Raw genomic sequence first — 18,283 nt, forward strand, 5'->3', positions numbered from 1 at the left:
GCTTCGGTTCAACTTCACTTCCGTTCTTTTGCATTCCGTTGCCTACCGCATAGACCGAGAGAGCGAGGTTTTCCATTTTTAGTCGGATTCAAGCACACTCTTGAGCATCGGAATGGCGACATCTGACACGCAGCATACTCTTGACGGAAGTTTGCCTGGAATGTCCTCGTGTATCCACGCACAGCATTGATCCGGCTAAAGTCTATCATCGGCTTACACCATCCAGTTCACCACCTTCTCTAGAATCAATAGTCAGGTTCAAAGCTCCTCACGGTTATTTGGTCGTGGCGCGCATGGGGTCCAGTCATTCTTGGCAACCAAAGCAGCTTCCTCTTTAGGCTACGCTATCTACCAATCCCCATCTCCGCTCGAGAAGATCCCACCCTAGGTTGCACTGCGTTTGTGTAGCCCCGCCATGGCCTCGACCAGCATGCCCTGCAGTATACTGGGGTACACCAGCCGTAGTTCCATGCTCCCATGCTCGAATCCAAGGCGGAATGCTTGCCAAGCATCACACTATTCTCGGCGTACATGAACGATTGCCTGCAAAAATCACGCCCAAGACTTCACCAAGATTCGCCCAGGACCTTGCTGCATACAACGGCCGCTGTCGTTGCTTCTATACGGCCTTGGTTGCTTATACTAACTTTTCGGAGTACCTGCGATAGGAAGGTCTGCTCATGATAGTCATCTACGGCGTCCTGCACGCGACGGCATCATGGCAGGTCGGTGCTTCCGAGAGGGTGGTGCAGAGAGGGGAGGATATATAAAGTGTTGTAACCTGCTCCCAGGTTCTCGGATCATCATCAACTGCCAACCGTCAATCCGCAGTCTTGTTCGCAAAGATGAAGTGGGCTACTATCACCACGGCTTTGCTGCCTTTGGTCGCCGCTCATGGCTTTACCCACCAGCAATATGCCTCTGGAGAGGTCATGGACCTCATGATGTCCGGCAAGGAGATGGCATGGGCTAAGCAACGTGCTGCTGGTAACTACGACAGCAAGCGCTGGAATGGCTTCTCCCACAAGCGCTCCAACAAGAACAAGATTGAGTGCAAGCACGGCCGTGTTGAGGCTGTCAAGGGAGATGCCGACCAAACCTACAAGGTAAGAAAGATCATCTCGATAAAACGGTTCCCAATTAACACTAGCACAGTGCAAGAACATCGACCTGTACGACTTCAAGACGCACGAGGAGCTCGGTGATGCCATTGGCGAGGGAAGTGGCTCGTGGGGTTGGTCGCACAAGGGCCGTGACTTCGTAAGTAATCCCTGTTACACCGAATTATCCTCTGGATAAAAGCGAACCAAAACTAATTCCAATTAGATTGCCATCGGTCAGACTTACGGTGCTTCTTTCTCCGAAGTTACCAAGGATGGTCAGTTGGAGTACCTTGGACGCCTTCCCGCCAACAACGACTCCGTTATTTGGCGTGAGATCAAGGTCGTTCGTGACAGCCTCATTGTTGGTTCCGAGGGTGTTGGTCACCACGTCCAGGTCTTTGATCTGAAGAAGCTGCTCAAACTCTCTCCCAAGAAGCCTTACACTTTCGACATCAAGAAGGACACTGCCCTTGTCGACATCAACCAGGGTATCAAGGGCCGCACCCACACTGTCGTCGCCAACGAAGAGAAGAACTATGCCGTTGCCTGCGGTGCTGGCGGTCGTCCCGGTCGTAACGACACCTGTGCTGGTGGACCCATGTTCATCAACATGGACGACCCCACCAAGCCTTACGTTGAGGGTTGCAACGGCCAGGACGGCTACACTCATGACGCTCAATGCATTGTCTACCGTGGACCTCACAAGAAGTACTACGGCCGTGACATCTGCTACGGTTACAACGAGGACACCCTGACCATCTACGACGTCACCAACAAGAAGGGTTTCGGTAACGCTGGTGCCATCATCTCTCGCACACCCTACGTCGGAGCTTCCTACACCCATCAGGGTTGGGTTCTCGACCCCTACTGGCAAACTCACATCGTTATGGACGATGAGCTTGACGAGGGCCAAATCGACCCCAACCGCACTGCTGTTGACAGTCCCGCCAAAGATGGTTTCGCTGTGACCTACATTTGGGACATTCAGAACCTTGAGAAGCCCGTCGTCACCGGCTACTACAAGACTACCACGCGCTCTGTCGACCACAACCAATACGTCTACGACGGTCTTGACTACCAGTCCAACTACCAGGCTGGTCTCCGTATTCTTGACGTCTCCAGCATCCCCAAGTTCCCTGACGGCTCCAAGGTCAAGGAGATTGCCTACTTCGATGTCTACCCTCCGGATGATGTCAAGCCCGGCGGCGGTGACGCTCTCTGGGACGCCGGTACCTGGTCCGCCTACACCTTTGAATCTGGTTACGTTGTCATCAACACCATTGACCGTGGTGTCTTTGTTGTCAAGCAGGCCGATGTCAAGGGCAAGAGGAGGGGTCGCGGTCAGTACTGGAACAAGTACTAGAGCCATGTGGTGGATAATGATAGATACCTCGCGCGGTAAAAGCGCTGAATGGTAATGAAGAATAATGAAAGATTCAAACAAGTCCCCTAGTGTCCCCATGACTGCGTGGTATCAGCTTTTTGTGACAACACGGATGTTCTTTGAGATTGTTTTGAGGCTGACACTATCGTACAGATTGAGCACGGATTCTGAGCTTGGTACTACAAAGTGTATAAAACCATACGCTGGCCCCACCATTCTTCCCCCTTATATACCAACCATTTTCCACATAATACCAAAACTTCACAACATCAAACCATGGCCTGTTCCGCTTCCCTCCTCAAACCTCGTCATTTCCTACAATGGTACAAGGTTTCCTGTTTTGGAGTTTTCATAACATTATCTCATAACCTAGTTCATATTCTTAAAACATTTCGGAGACTTTTCATATGGAGTCGACTCGCTGCAGGACAAAAAGGCTAAATGACCTGGGTTATGGCCGGTCTAGCTCGCAGCGATGGTGAAGATGGTGTGATGTTGGACTCGGAGAACATGTCAAGGCACAGGTACCAAAGAAAGAGACCAACTCAAGCCATGGTGGTGTGAGCGACCGAATCTTAAAAAGTTACTACACCTTCGACGGCTCAGGCTTCTACTCAACCATGTTTCAAGATCCCAAAAATACTGGACGAACATCATATGAGCTTTTAGCGTGCTCTTTGTAAATGTTGTTAGGACCGCACTATGGTCCGGCGCTGAGGGGTGGACCTAAAATCTTCCGCCACGGCTTATTGCTCTTATCTCTGCACAAAGATATGAACACCAAAAACCGCTATATCTATGTTGTATGTCTGTCTGTCTTGACTTTCAAAAGACCAATACTGTTTTTTCCATGTTGCAGAAACCAAACACGAGCCTAAACTTGCTCTCACGCTCACAAGCCTCTCAAAAACGTATTCAAAGAAAGGATGGACCTTGGTTTTCTCCAGTTGGTTCTTACCTATAAGCACTTACCCGCCTCATGTGTACCCATCTGTGCCAACTCTTTTTGCGACACATAAGTACGAAAAATCTGAAGATCCATTTCATGTTTGCTGTTTGGGGTGGGGCCACAATATGCATGTCTTCTTCTCCCTCTTCCGCTCAAAATCCTATGATCGCACGTGATGTTGATGCGTTTCCGTGACTGTCTTAGATACAGCGTGAGGTCCACAAAGTTCTCGCACACAACCAAGAACACAAAGCGAAGATGCACAATGTGCGCTGGCACTCGCGAGGAGACATGGGTCTGACAAACCCTCCTTATTGAATCGAGTGTATCCAAGCTACGTAGTCGCGCTATGTACTTGGGACTGGGTTAGATCGGTGAACATATAAATCCTTCCCTTCTTTCACGAAGATTCTTGCCTTCTCATCGCATACTTAATTGTTTGACTTTTCCCAAAATCCACCACCAAAATTCAAATGTGTGTGAATCTTGCTCTTCTTCCAAACAAAAAAAAAACAATGCAATCAACGATGCATGCCTGGGGACGACTCGGTGGCTTCAAAGAACGTATTCCATTTCTTGAATCGTTACACCGAAGATGAGAGGTCTCGAGATCATGATTGAGGAGCTCGAAAGACGACTGCCAGTAAAACCATGACCCGATTGGCGAAGGATATCGCAACATTTGGATGCCAGCGCTATACGTTGTCCGTGCTGTCTTGGATACTTGGGATATAAAACGTATCCTGGTCTGCGCTCTATTTGCATCCTTACAATATCATTCTGCTTGATGTTTCAAAAACATGTTATAGAACAGTGCATGACGCCCCCATGTTTCTTCGCGAAACTGCTTCTATAGAACATATGAGACGACCTCTCGCTTTTGCGTGATGTGTACTACAAAAAGGAGCATTGGGGTCGATATTCCAAAGTCTGGAAGCAAGTATCATATGGTTTCGAATTAGTCTCAGCGCTTCCCTGAAACATCAATTACATGAATACATGTCATGGCCAATTTCGTTCATCCAGACACATGTGGCGATACATATACAGCGGAGACTGAGCAACACACAAGTAAAAGAATCGTGCTGATAGATAGCCGAAATTATCGCATATCAGCGGTATCGAAGAACTTATGGAAGCATGCAAGGTCTAATCTTTTGACCTTAGTATCCCACATTCGTTCTCTTTAATGGATCCAGGATAAAGCGACACATACTGGCTGATACGCAAGGGAATTTAGCGTATACCCATTGAAACAATGGTCACAATGTGATTGAGTGTAAGAATGTCATACAGGTGCTCGTGTCGATATACTTGAATCTTGTTTAGAAAAACCACGTCCCCTCCGTCTTGCCACCTTCCTTCCCAACCTGCAACTCATCCAGGCACTTCTTCAACCTCGCCCCAGTCGCCTTCCCATACGCTTCATGATCATTAAAGTCTGGCATCTCTCCGGTCCTGGTTATATCGGTGCGCACCCATACCATCTTCTCATCTCCACAAGAACCTTTGATCTCCTCGAACATCTCATCGTTGAAACCACCTCCAAGGGCTACGACAGCAGGCCTGGTGCCGTAGTTCTGGGATCCGATATTAGAAGAGCTATTGGGTGGGGTCTTGGACGAGATGATTAGAGGGATTGAAGATGTTGCTTCTTCGACGGAGAGGTTGATGTGGATTACTGAAGGATGATGAAGTTAGTGATATTTTCCAGCGCACATGCTAGTTCGACCGAGGTGTCCAAGCATACCATCGTATTCTGGTTTGACGCCCTCACTTACGGCCTTTGCGATATTTGGGTTTCTGCCACAGACGACGATGGGAATAGGCGACATTGCTGACGTGTAGTATCTTGGATGCACTCGTGAAAACGACGACCTTGGTGCAGTGCTGAGGGAGACTGATCGGGGTACAAAACGGGAAAGCAGTCTCACGGTCATCAAATCGAGATATTCGAAGGCATGAGCCAAAGGTGTCTACATATATGCTGCGCTTCGTGTTGTAATGCTTCGGCATTATTGTGTCTAAATCCGACGCTAGTACTAAATGGCACCTGGAGGTCAGCTCGGTGCGGAGAACATGTTGTACGATCGACGAGCCATCTGACTGTATTCCAACGTCCTCACAAACATTCTTATCGCTATGTACTGTTCCTATACTATACCAATTGGAAAGATAGTATGTAATAGCAACAGACGGGACTTATCGGCATCTGCAGCTCCAGTACCGGTTCCCTACCAAGCCATAGTCAATTGTAGTAGGCTATGTGCTTATCATATTGCAGCAAAATGATAGAGCAGAGTACACAGCTTTGGCCCACAGTGCTTGCAGAATGTGGAATTGACTTGCAACCTATCATCGACCCGCATGACTAGCCCCACTGCCCCTCATCTCTAAGATGTGGCACGACCGCCATGAATCCTGTCATTTTACGTCTGTAGATTATAGTATTCCAAACTTGACCCTTAGTCATCGAAACAACCAAGGGCCGGTAACTCAGTGGTAGAGTGTAGGACTGCAGTTCACCAATAAACCGCCTTCCCGAAGTCACCGGTTCGACTCCGGTTCGGCCCTTTCCTTTTTGCTCCATGTTCTTTTTGCTTCCTACCTCTCTTTCTTCTCTTATGAGAAGACTGGCGTTGGTCTGCAGTCTCTCGGTTTACGGTAGCGCCAATCGTTTTTGTCTCGTGGGCGCTAGATATGATGTGGTCTGAGGACTCACTACACAACACTTGCTACCAACCCATGGATGTAAAGGACGAAAAATGCATATATGGGTATCATCTGGCGCGACTCATCGCCATGCCACTCGAACGAATCTAAAACTCCAACTCTTCAACTTCCATCCCACACTCCTCACACCTCTTCTTTGTCATACCCGTCTCAGGATCAAGTACGCTCCTGCCCCACTCGTGCTCATGCCTATCGTACCTGCCTTTGATCTTTTGCCCAAATTGCGCGTCACCGCCATCACCCGCCAATCTCGCGCGTTTGTACGCTTCTACTCTCGTCCGCTTTTTCAAATCCTCGAGCTTGTTCTTGAACTTCTTTTGTTTCCGCTCTTTGCTTACCACCTGCCTCTTCGCGTATTCCTCATCTAACGCTTCTGCTGACCCCCATTTCTGCGGACTAAAAGCATACGCTTCGACCTGAAGGCGCAAGAACAGTTGCATGGGGTGGAAGAATTGTTTATGTGGGTTCGGTCGTTCGAGATGAGGTAAGAGTTCTTCGTCTTTGAGTTCGGGGTCGGTAAGGAGGTAGTCGTCTCGCGCTTCGGTTTTAGTGAGGAGAGAGTATTTGTCTGGAAGTTTCTCTTTGCAGATGTTGCATATGCCGATGCCGAATATGTCCTGCCACTTCCAATCGATCTCGAGACTGTTACATTCCCGACATTTACCCTTGACATCACGCTTGCCGTCACCATATTTGCCTTTGAATGTCCCACTCTCGATCTCGGCGTTCTCAGCAGCCTCGAGCAGTGCTGCTTCCTCATCCTCTTCTTCTTTGCCATTGACAGTGTCCAAGATGGAGATACCAGGCTCATATGGACCGGCCCTGTTGGCACGAAGCTTCCGTCTTATACGCTCCCTTTCCCATTCTACCATTGATACACCCTCTGGCTTTTGTTCTTCCTTCTGTTGCCCTTTCCACATAGCCTTGTTGTGCGGGTCGTCTACGGTGCTTAGAAAACCACCCTTCGTATCCGTCATTTTACTGAAATCATATTCGATGAAGTCCGATCTCGCGTATTTCTTCGCTGGTTGAATATACTCGTTCGATGGTGGCTGTATGAAGCCATTTTGATCGCGTTTGGCGGGTGATGCCGCTGCAGCGTTGCGAAGGGTCGCTGGAGTCTGCGCGGCTGTGATAGAGGAGTACGCTCGCTTGGTACCAGCGGCAGGCACTGGTGTAGGTTTCGATGCTTGTGCTTGTTGCGCCTGCGCCTTTGCTCTCAGGCGAGCCTCTTCCATGCGCCTGATCTGCTCGGGGGTGGGAGGGTTAGGCGGAAGCTTGCCCGCTGAGCGAGTCGCTCGTGGTGGTGTTGCCGGCCGTTCGGACATGTTGATACGACGAAGAGATAGAAAATGAGTGTTTGATGTGCACGCTCTTGTTTGAGCGAGTAGTTGAAGAAGTTACTGATTACACGGCTGTCGGCGCGCAGGTGGCGGATGTCATCGGGGTTAGTTAGGGTGAAATGCGGCACCGAGACCCTTGTTCCTGAGCAATGATGTACGCCAAGAGATCTCACGATCTGTACCTTCCGATTCGCGTCTCAAATCACTATCCACATGCTAATCACCCGAGAAGTTTGCAAAAAGCTATACTTCTCCTATGATGACATATTCGTATCATCTTGAAAAGGGCGGCTTGCGGTGCAGCGCCCTTACCAATCCACTATGACTCTTACGTGTGGCTGTGATCGGAACAATTCACAGCGCCTGTTATGACGTCCCACGGCTCACTTCACAGAGCAAGTCCAAGCACAAGGCATTGACTGACTTTAAAAAAAGCTCGTTCCGCATAATCTTGTCGCGATCACCATCACAACTCTCTATTCATTTCATATCATGTCAGACGCGACCACACGTGCGCACGTGGCGAGCCCTACGGCTTCGCTAATCCCTGCCGCCGATCTCCACGAAAATGTCCAAGCCTCACCACCGGAAGATAGTGACTACAGCAGCGACGAGCCCACCACAGCAGCCGCCAGACGAAGAAAGCGGAAGCAGCTTCGCAAAGAAGAACGTAAACAAGAGAAGCAAAGGCACGACTCCGCCCTTCCAACGCCCACGCAATCCGATACCGAGACTCCGGCGAACCAACCCCGCAAACCTACCAACAAGTCCCCGAAGCGGAATCGCAGGCTTGCTGCTGAATCTGACGCTTCGTCCATAACAGCACCGTCAGAAATCTCAATGGCGAAACCCGCTGCCCAAACCGCTTACCCTCTCCTCGTAGCCTCCATCGGCAACCCAGGCTCAGCGTATGCCAATACACTACACTCCGCAGGACATATCGTCACCTCAGCACTCTCTGAAGCAAAACGCTATGAAGGCTTTCAGAGAGGCCTATCAGGCCTAGTGTCACGACCTCCGACTACACACATGGCATTTGGTTTGACCGGGTACCGAAGAGTAGCAACAGACAAAAGCACAGAAGATGACTGGACGTTCTGGCAATCCACGTCATTGATGAACGTCAGTGGGAGTGGCGTACTCCGGGCATACAACGAGTGGTTACGTGGTTTACGGCAGGCATCTGGAAGTGCGACGTTAGAAGGCAGACTAGTAGTCGTACATGACGAACTTGAATCTGCGCTAGGCAAAGTGACAGTCCGCGACGGTAGCGCCAGCGCAAAAGGTCACAATGGCATAAAAAGCTGTCAACAAAGCCTTGGAGGGGTAAAGTGGTGGAGAGTAGGCGTTGGGATTGGGAGACCAGAGAGTAGGGATCCGAATGTCGTAAGCAAATATGTCTTAGGCAAGATGACGTCCTATCAACGAGCACAGTTGGAGAAGACTGATGTGCCAGTTTACAAGGCGTTGGAGCTTATTGCTGCGGGAAAGAAATAAGGTTTTGGCATAAGCGAAGGAGCATTTTCGATGGCGTTTGGGATGATACCCCATTTTTGCATAGTAGAGCGCTGTGTACGAGGTGCATGAATCAATGTATGAATATCCAATTGAATTCTGTAAACGATGAAGCATGTGAAGGTATCGTGCAATGACCCAGAACCCAATAGCCATGGTAATCCTATACTCCGGAGAAAATGCAACAAAACACTCTAGTATCCAATGTTCGGATTAACGATCAAGATGCAACAATCGAAGGACCGGCCTTCCTCAACTTCTTCCTCTCTTCGAGCCGTCTTCTCGCTTGCTCTTTGCGGTCGACAGGTAGCATCTGGCTACGATCGTGCTTCACTTGTGCAGAACCTTCTGCATGGTGTGTGGTGACCTTCGAGAGATCGAACTTGGCATCGTTGCGAACAAAACGGGAGGATGCGTCGGTCTTGGATTCCTCTAGCTTTTGCCTTTCGACTCTCTTCGACGAAATCGATGTTGCCTCAAGCTCTGAGACGTGGGTGGCCTTCTCGATCGCACGTTCTATGCGTCGCGTGGGTTCGGCTTTCTTGTCGCTCTTCTCAGGCACGGTAGTCTTCTCGCTTGACTTAGTTGCCTCCGTTGACTTGACTTGCGATACAGATCTCGATACTCGATGCTGTTTTGGTGGTGGATTCCACTCAGGTCGTGAATAAGGCTGACCAGTAGAGACTGGAAGAGCCATTTTGTCCATCTGCGCTATCGAACTGTTGTTGATATCCATCCAGGGATCGAGACCTGGCGATGGCATCGGCAACGGACTGGAGGGCAGAGTTGCGGCAGGCGCATTGTTCTCGTCGGCTGGATCTGGCCTGCGAATTTTTAGTGGTGATCTCTGTGGTTGCTCTTGCTGAGGCTGTGCAAGCGCCTTCTCTAAAGTGATTTCAAATGGACGTGCCGGTGCACGAGGTGATTTGCCTAGGATGATGGAGGCCTCGCCTTCTGCTGTTCCTAGTCTGGACGGAAGCACTGGTCGGTTCAGTGTGTCGGGCATAGTACCACGGCGGTTGCGGCGGGGCTTAGGTGACGAATTCTCTTTGGTAGACGAAGCCATGCTGTTGTTCGCAGCATACGAAACTTCAGGGTCCATTTCTAAGCCACGCGTGGGCGATCTTGCATGATCTCTACTAGCATCCTCGTATATCTCGAACGGAGCTTTGTTCTGTTGAAGCTCAGAGGAAGGTATTGAGCCTGATGCTTCCAGGACCGTGATTCGGGCTTTCAGCGCTGCAATTTCGATACTCGAAGACATGCTCTCGGCCATCGCTTGACGTAGCCGTTCTTGGAGGTCCTTGTTCTGCTGCTCTAGATCCCGCTCTCGCTGTCTGTACCGCTTGCGTTCCTGCTCGAGTTTGGTAGATAGTTCTGTGGCTTCGCCATCCTTCTTCATGGCGAACTTCTTAGCAAGCTGCTGCTTGGCAATGACCTTCTTCATCTCCTTTTCACTGTTTTCCGCGTAGCTTTCGTACTGCTCCTTCCAGTATTTGCCAGACTCGGATCGTGGGGCACCCAGATCTATTGTGATGTCGCTGTCGTCCCTCGCCTTGGGCTTCTGCCCCGACTTTGGTTGTGTGGTCGTTCGTGCGTCGAGTAGGGCTTCGGTGAGGCGGGTACGCGGTCGTTTGTCACTTTCGGGGTCGAGCTTCAGGTGCGTGCCAGGCGTCCAAGGACTAGGGAACTTCCCAGGGCAGTCGTTGGGTATGCCGGTCTTGCCAATGTTGTCGCGCTTGCCCTCGTTATCTACCACCTGCGACCCGAATGAGACCTGCTTCCTTCCCTTGCTTGCGGTGCCTGGCGTCATGAGGATGCCGCCTGGCTGTTTTGACGGCGAGATGGGTGGGCGGCTCTGTTTCGGTGCTGGGAGCTCGAATTTTGCGTTTGCTGCATCAATCCTTGCCTTCCTTTCGCTCTTCTTTGACGGATTTTTTGCCTCCTCAGGTGCGGGTGTTCCGAATATGGCATGCTTAAAAGCCTTGACAGCGAACTGATGGGCCGGCGTCTCTGGAGGTTCGATAAAAGTGGACTCGTAGTTGTTTTCTGGTGCTGTTAGCAAGCCGCAGGAGGCGCGTAACACAGTGCGACATACCAGGCTGGAGGTCTTCGATCACATTGGTGATGCGCGGGCCAGTAATCCAAGAAAACATGATGGAGCGTGTGTCGCCGTTCGAGGCGAGAGTCGTGGGCCAGGCGTGGTGGTGAAAGTGATGGCGATTTCGAATGCGCTGGGTGGGTATATCCGTGTGTTTGTTTGGCGGGTTGTTTACTCGCAGAAAGCGAGGGCTGAGAGTGGAATAGGCGCCTTCGTGGACTCTAGTCCGTCGCGAATGGTTCGCAAACACGTCTGACGTACCATGCGATAGACTGCTAGCGCATTGCCGGAATGGAAGAAGGTGCGATGCTGTTTGTTGTTCCTGCTCGTCGATCTCGAGACATGAGAAAGTCGCGTCCGGCGGCTCAACCTGTGCCTGCAGGGATAGCGCGGAACGGACCCATGGATGGCGGGGCTTCGCCAACATATCGCCCCCACCGACCGCTACTTGACGTGCGCTGCGCTGGCCACGAAGTCTCTATCGTCATTCTCAACATCTTTCACTGCAGTCTTTACCAGTCGAAGATGTCTGCAGTGTGAAGGGCAGCGGCTACGGCTGCTAGTCTCTCCGTCGATACCCTATATGACGGCCTTTTCAATCATCACCACTAGCCCACTATGGCACCGCTAAGAACACCAAAGAATAAGAAACAAACGCATAATGCATCTACGCCGACAGGTACGCCGACTGGCGACGATGAGATGGGCCCAACCAGCCCCTTCGGAGAATCGCGACCTCCGATGGTGTCGCAAACCTCCGAAAGCTACGAGAAGGCACAAGAAGATGAGCGCGAAGTCTTGAAGGCCGTCTTCATGGACGACTATGAAGAATCAGAAGCCAAAGGTGCATGGAGCGTAAGTTACAGGATTTATATGTTACCACGATATATCAATATGATCAACGATGACTCAGTCTCAATTCAGGGCAAGCGCTAACTTCAGCGCAGAAAACTACAGATCGTGTATTGCGCCTGAAGTTGTCATCCTTTTCCAACGAGAAGATTTCCATCACACTTTGTGCTAAACTCACCGCCACCTACCCCAAAACGCTACCTGAACTTACCCTAGAAGATGGTGGTAGCCTAAGAAAAAGCACCTGGGATAGGCTCTACGGCCTGCTAAAGAACCGACCTCGCGAACTAGTAGGCGAGGTAATGATCTACGACATTGCGACCGCCATCCAAGAGATACTCGAGGACGAGATTGCAGTCCGCGAGACGGACGGAGCTTACGAGAATCTGGATGCTGAGCGAGCAGTGCAAGAAGCGGCTGCAGTCGAACATTTGAAACAGCAAGAAGAAGAGTTACAGAAGAAGCGGGACGAGGAGAAAGCCGAGGAAGAGCGCCTGTTGCAGCAGATGGTAGGCGACGAAATGCGCCGGAAAGACTTGATGGCAAAGCGCAAGAAGCATCGTGTATCTGCCATCACTCCGCCTTCGTACTTTCCCAGTGGCGAGAATGTCAACTACATCTCTTTCGACAGGACCATTACTGTTCAGCATGAAGATACTACAATCCAGTGCAACGGTGTTGAGAATCCACTCCCTTTCCGTTCTGGCCCTCTAACAGAACAGCTACTGGTCAAACCGGCTGGTAGCTCAACGACCCTTACGCTAGTATTGAAGCGGGCTCGAGTAGGAGGTGGAAGTGCTGCTGCTGATCCTCAGTTGAAGCAGGCTATTATGGGGCTCGAGGACGAGATGGAAGAGATTAAAAGACTACGACAAGGCGCCATCTTATCCGTCCTGGACTTCAAAGTTGAGCACCTCCCTGACTCCGGGTGGGAAATTAGTGTCCTGATGGAACACGCTGACAGAGGGTCCCTAGGCGAGCGACTTGCCGATGATGGACCCTTGCCGGTCGCACGAGTTCGCTCCTGGACCATTGAGCTCTTGGAAGCACTAGACTTTTATCACCGCAACGGAATAGTCCATAAACGCGTTCACCCGCACAATATTTTGCTCAAGAGATCTTCTGGCGGTGGTATAACAGTGCTTCTGGCTGATGCTAGCTTCCAAGGTTCTTTATACCACCTAAAAAGCCTGTATCAAGACGTACAACCGACAAAACCACTAAGATCGTTCTACTGGATAGCACCTGAACTCTCACAGGATGCGCATCACACTCGGAAGACTGATGTATGGGACTTGGGAGTCACCTTCCTTCAGATGCTGTTCGGGTTCGATGCGCCTGGGAAGTACAACTCGCCTAAGGAGTTGTCAGATATCCTTGGCTGCTCGGAACCATTGCAAGAAGTCTTGCGCAAATTCTTTAAACCTGATCCCAAGAAGCGACCGTCCGCCTTCGATTTGATCCCATGCGAATTTTTGCGCGACGACGTGGATGTATACGAACGACCTTCCACGCCTGTACGTTCTAGAAACTCATCGACGTCGTTGGGTCGTTATAGGCTACGGCGGGAGTCTTCATCCGGCGTTGTTCCATCATATTCACGATACGCCAATGATTGGGTCGAACAAGGGCGCCTAGGCAAGGGTGGATACGGTGAAGTCGTGAAAGCTCGTAACAAAGTCGATGGTCGCCTTTACGCCATCAAGAAGATCAAGCAAAAGTCCGCAGCAGCACTGAGTGAGGTTCTCTCAGAGGTCATGCTTCTGTCACGGCTCAACCATAGCTGTGTGGTACGGTATTACACAGCCTGGCCAGAAGCTGAAGCCGACGACGATTACGACTCTGCATCATCAGATGGAGATGAGTCTGACTGGGAATCGGACGTTTCTCCTACCACGACGACAACAGATGGTGGTGGTCACGGGAAAAGCGGTGGGGGGTTAGACTTCATCAGCTCCAGTGGGTATCCTAAGATCGAATTCGGGTCCGACGACGAGTCGGAAGATGATGTTGGTGCAGTGATCTTTGGTTCCGATTCAGGTAAGTTCTATCTCATTTGAGCTTACAAACATGTCATAGGCTGACCTAGCTTAGAAGATGAAGCTAGCCTGGGATCGCTTTCGCCGGCAGTTAAAAAACGCGCCATGTCCGATTCGATGCCTACCAAGTCGTCAAGATCAATCTTGTATATTCAAATGGAGTTTTGTGAGAAGCAAACCCTCCGAGATTTGATTCGTACAGGTCTGTACGACGATCCAGACGAGTACTGGAGGTTGTTTCGGCAGATTCTTGAAGGGCTCGCTCACATCCATGGTCATGGTATCATACATCGTGATCTCAAGCCCGACAATGTCTTCATTGATATGGCTAAAGTCCCCAAGATCGGCGACTTTGGACTAGCTACTAGTGGACAGTATCAGAGATCCGATACGAAGTCTTCCGGCGGTACACAAGACGGTGGCGACATGACGCGAAGCGTAGGCACTGCACTTTACGTTGCTCCCGAGTTGAGCTCTAGTGGTATCGGCGACTACAACAACAAAGTGGACATGTACTCCATGGGCATCATCTTTTTCGAGATGTGCTTTCCCCTAAGGACTGCCATGGAGCGTGACAAGGTTATTCGGTCGTTGCGTGAACGAAAACACGATCTTCCACAAGAATTTGAAACCCCTGAAAAGTCGTTGCAAGGTGGCATCATCAAGTCGCTTATCAGCCATCGTCCTTCGGAGCGACCAGGATGCACCGAGCTCTTGAGAAGCGGTAAGGTACCTGCCCAGATGGAGGACGAAGCCGTCAAGGAAGCTCTCAAGGCCCTTTCAGATCGCAACTCGCCACATTACGCGAAAATGATGGCTGCTCTCTTCTCACAGAAGCCTGACACCCAAGCGAAAGACCATGCTTGGGACCTCAGCGCGACAACCCAGACGATAAAGGCCAACGACGTGCTTCTACAGAATCTTGTTAGAGACAGATTAGCCATGGTCTTTCGGAGCCATGGTGCTGTTGAAATACAACGTCAGGTACTACTACCTTGGTCTGATCATTATGCAGACAGCCACGTCGTAAAACTTTTCGACCCTTCTGGAACTTTAGTCCAGCTGCCCTACGATCTGACTCTGCCCTACGCGCGTAGTATCGGTCGCGGCGGAGTCTTTCTGGAGAAGACATTCACGATCGGTCACGTCTACCGTGATAACTACACCGGAAGTGCTCCACGTAGTAACGGCGAGGCGGATTTCGATATCTTGTCTTATGACACGCTCGACCTTACCTTGAAGGAGGCAGAGGTTCTCAAGGTTGTTGACGAGATCATCGATGAGTTTCCTTCGTTCCGGTCGACGCAGATGTGTTTCCACTTGAATCACGCCGATCTGTTAGAAATGATCATGGATTTCTGTAGGATCAGCGTTCCAAAGCGCGCAGCGGTCAAGGCTGCCCTCAGTAAACTCAATATTGGGAAGAACAATTGGCAGTTGGTCCGCAACGAATTACGATCGTCAGACATTGGCATCCCATCGACCTCGTTAGACGACCTGGCGCGTTTCGATTGGCGCGACACACCGGAAAAGGCATTCGCGAAGCTGCGACGATTATTCGAGGGCACCAAGTACCTTGAACGTACGCATGTCATCTTTGCACATCTGAGTTCTGTTATCAATTACACGAAGCTGTGGAGTGTGAAGCGCAAAATCTATATTAGTGTGCTGAGCAGCTTCAACGAGAAGTTCTACTCTGGTGGCATTCTCTTCCAATGTCTTTTCGATACGAAGCAGAAAGAGGTGCTTGCTGCAGGCGGAAGGTACGACAAACTGATCGAGGAATATCGCCCGAAAGCCTCCAGTCACGCACATCCAGCAGCTGCGTCTCATGCCGTGGGCGTGAATCTAGGATGGGATCGGCTAGTCAATTCCATGAGTCGATACATTAAGAAACCCGAGAAGTCGACGTTCCTACGGAAACATGCCGAAGAAGACACCCCATCCATATCATGGATGCCACGACGCTGCGATTGTCTCGTCGCTAGTTTCGACCCCAATGTTCTCCGCTCTACGGGCATCAAGATGGTAGCGGACCTTATCGCCCATGGTTACACCGCCGAACTCGCTGTCGATGCGCACTCCATTGAAGACATCCTACGTCACTACCGCGACGATAGGCACAGCTGGGTCATCGTAATCAAGCACGGCGTTGCGCCCGATAAGCCTGAGTTAAAGGTCAAGTCCATCGCAAAGAAGGAAGACACAGATCTACGCAGTCCAGATCTTCTGAACTATCTCCGAAATGAACTCCGAGACCGCGAAGAGCGCGAAGGGAGCGCAGCTCGCCTCATCAAAGCCGCACCGCCAAGCTCAAACAACACCACCAGTGCACCAAAAGCGAACGTTGACGTTCTTATAGCTCAGCACCGGTCGAAGAAGAGCAACAAATGGTCTATCGTTGAAGCTGCGCAATCGCGCTCCACAGATCTGCTCTCCGCTTTCCAGTCTGCACCCATCGCCGCCATCGAATCGAAGGAAGAGGTGATGAACCTTCTCAAGGAGACGCGCCTCAGCGACCCAGACTCATGGCGTTACTTCATCCAGAAGATGCCGCTTGCTGAGAGAAAGTATCTGCAAGAGCTGCATGACCTACTGCTAGGCTACAGAGCGAGGTGGGTTGAAAGTAAAGGCGAAGGGGGAGCGAATGGGGAGGGACCTGTGGGAAAGGCTTTTGTGTACAACTTCAGGACTGGAGGATGTCTACTTTATGATCTGGAGAGTTGATAGACGCAAGCAGTGAGCGCCGATGTAGACACATTGGAACGTTATCGAGCTTAGCAAGACGAAGCTGAATCCTATCGCAAATTTCAACAAACAAATCAAGATGGATCATGTGCGTTGATAACAGATCTCTATTGACTTTTACTCAGTAACACAGAGCTTGTTCGCACAGCGATTATTGGGCTTGCAGAAGTTTCACCAAACATTTGCGCGACTTACTGAGTCCATTTGAATGGGATTACGTGGGCGTGTGCTTGTGTGTTTTACCTTTATAGTTTGAGGCTACTTTCTAATTGCAGTTTCCTTGTGGCTTGCGAGAAGCCAATGGAGGGGGCCTGCAGCATGTGCAGCGCTGCGGTGAGGGGTACTGCTGCTATGCTTATTCTAGCACATACGCCCTCGAACAGAGGCGTCACCAGAATTCTTGAGCATGAATAGTCCCTGTTTAATATTTTCACAATCTCAAAGCGATGACTACGATTTCTACAACCAATTTCTTGCAGCGTAATGCTTTATACGATGTCGAAAAGCCATATTCTCTCCGCTTCACCCCACCCTCAGCCTTCCCACCCTCCAACATCAAGCTAGCAAATCACAGCATTACTATCAAAGACGTACGTACCCGCCATGAGCCGCTGGACTTCTTTGAACATGGCTTCCAACTTTTACCTTTCCGATCTCAACTACCATATGCGCAATTTGACGACGATGATGCTGTAAAACGTATTTACTTACGCGAGGTTGCAAACATCATCAAAGACTTCCTTGGGGCACAAAAAGTACAAATTTTCGAGCATACAGTTAGAAAGAGACATTCCGAATTCCCGATCAGTACTGGGGAAAATTATCGGTGGAACCAACCGACGAGTATAGCACATGTGGATACTACGATGGGCTGGGCGGTGGATATGGCAAAGCAGCTGAATCCTGATAATTTGAATATTGGAAAGGCAAGAATCCAGTGTGTTAAGTACGTGTTTTCCCATATCATCGAAAACATCTTGTCAATTGTTCTTTGAACTAAGCGTTATAGCTTCTGGAAACCGTTACGCGGCCCTGTGAAAGACTGGCCACTTGCTCTCTGCAATCCACACTCCATCGATACGGAGAAAGATATGGAGCCGTGTGATCTAGTTTACCCTGATTATGTGGTGGAGAATCGACAGCTGTATTGGAGTGAAGGATTGGACTGGTGGTGGTGCAGTGATCAAAGGGCAGATGAGGCATGGATCTTTTTGCAGAGTGATACTGATGCAGAGGCGAGAACAAAGCCTGTGCCGCACACCGCCTTCGAGCTCACAGGTGAGAAGGGAGAGCCCCGGGAAAGTATTGAAGTAAGGGCGCTTGCGTATTTCGGTGACTTTTGATCTCTTGGTAATTCGCCTTACAATCAAATATATTGTGTTATAGCCTGGAGCGAGGATAGAGATACGTATCGTGAGACCATGCGAGGTCTAAGTACAGAGCAATTCTTGCGACAATGCCCTTGTCTATGACCCCTGATCTTGTCTTACAGCGCCAGTGTATATGCATTCGAATG

The 18,283-nt window shown here is 50.3% G+C and overlaps 7 protein-coding genes across 7 annotated transcripts; 4 read left to right on the forward strand and 3 right to left on the reverse strand.

Annotated features, from left to right (window-relative positions):
- Window positions 1-845: 845 nt before the first annotated feature.
- GT037_010519 (uncharacterized protein) lies at window positions 846-2,466 on the forward strand (the record flags this gene model as incomplete). Its single annotated transcript, XM_038935566.1, has 3 exons — window positions 846-1,106; window positions 1,156-1,260; window positions 1,327-2,466. The coding sequence occupies 3 exons, from the start codon at window positions 846-848 to the stop codon at window positions 2,464-2,466; spliced, it is 1,506 nt and encodes a 501-aa protein (XP_038781816.1).
- A 2,295-nt stretch (window positions 2,467-4,761) lies between these two features.
- On the reverse strand, window positions 4,762-5,271 carry GT037_010520 (uncharacterized protein; the record flags this gene model as incomplete). Its single annotated transcript, XM_038935567.1, has 2 exons — window positions 4,762-5,117; window positions 5,187-5,271. 2 exons carry the CDS (start codon window positions 5,269-5,271, stop codon window positions 4,762-4,764), a joined length of 441 nt encoding a protein of 146 aa, XP_038781817.1.
- Window positions 5,272-6,255: 984 nt separating this feature from the next.
- GT037_010521 (dna repair protein) lies at window positions 6,256-7,497 on the reverse strand (the record flags this gene model as incomplete). The annotated part of the gene is made up of 1 exon (XM_038935568.1): window positions 6,256-7,497. One exon carries the CDS (start codon window positions 7,495-7,497, stop codon window positions 6,256-6,258), a length of 1,242 nt encoding a protein of 413 aa, XP_038781818.1.
- A 507-nt stretch (window positions 7,498-8,004) lies between these two features.
- Window positions 8,005-9,009, forward strand: GT037_010522 (uncharacterized protein; the record flags this gene model as incomplete). The annotated part of the gene is made up of 1 exon (XM_038935569.1): window positions 8,005-9,009. One exon carries the CDS (start codon window positions 8,005-8,007, stop codon window positions 9,007-9,009), a length of 1,005 nt encoding a protein of 334 aa, XP_038781819.1.
- Window positions 9,010-9,247: 238 nt separating this feature from the next.
- On the reverse strand, window positions 9,248-11,183 carry GT037_010523 (uncharacterized protein; the record flags this gene model as incomplete). The annotated part of the gene is made up of 2 exons (XM_038935570.1): window positions 9,248-11,076; window positions 11,126-11,183. The coding sequence occupies 2 exons, from the start codon at window positions 11,181-11,183 to the stop codon at window positions 9,248-9,250; spliced, it is 1,887 nt and encodes a 628-aa protein (XP_038781820.1).
- Window positions 11,184-11,746: 563 nt separating this feature from the next.
- Window positions 11,747-16,746, forward strand: GT037_010524 (serine threonine-protein kinase; the record flags this gene model as incomplete). The annotated part of the gene is made up of 3 exons (XM_038935571.1): window positions 11,747-11,983; window positions 12,076-14,020; window positions 14,075-16,746. 3 exons carry the CDS (start codon window positions 11,747-11,749, stop codon window positions 16,744-16,746), a joined length of 4,854 nt encoding a protein of 1,617 aa, XP_038781821.1.
- A 467-nt stretch (window positions 16,747-17,213) lies between these two features.
- Window positions 17,214-18,110, forward strand: GT037_010525 (uncharacterized protein; the record flags this gene model as incomplete). The annotated part of the gene is made up of 2 exons (XM_038935572.1): window positions 17,214-17,713; window positions 17,777-18,110. 2 exons carry the CDS (start codon window positions 17,214-17,216, stop codon window positions 18,108-18,110), a joined length of 834 nt encoding a protein of 277 aa, XP_038781822.1.
- Between the last annotated feature and the right edge of the window lie 173 nt (window positions 18,111-18,283).

The sequence above is a fragment of the Alternaria burnsii genome (genome assembly GCF_013036055.1).
Source record: "Alternaria burnsii strain CBS107.38 chromosome Unknown 756, whole genome shotgun sequence".
NCBI classification, from domain to species: domain Eukaryota; kingdom Fungi; phylum Ascomycota; class Dothideomycetes; order Pleosporales; family Pleosporaceae; genus Alternaria; species Alternaria burnsii.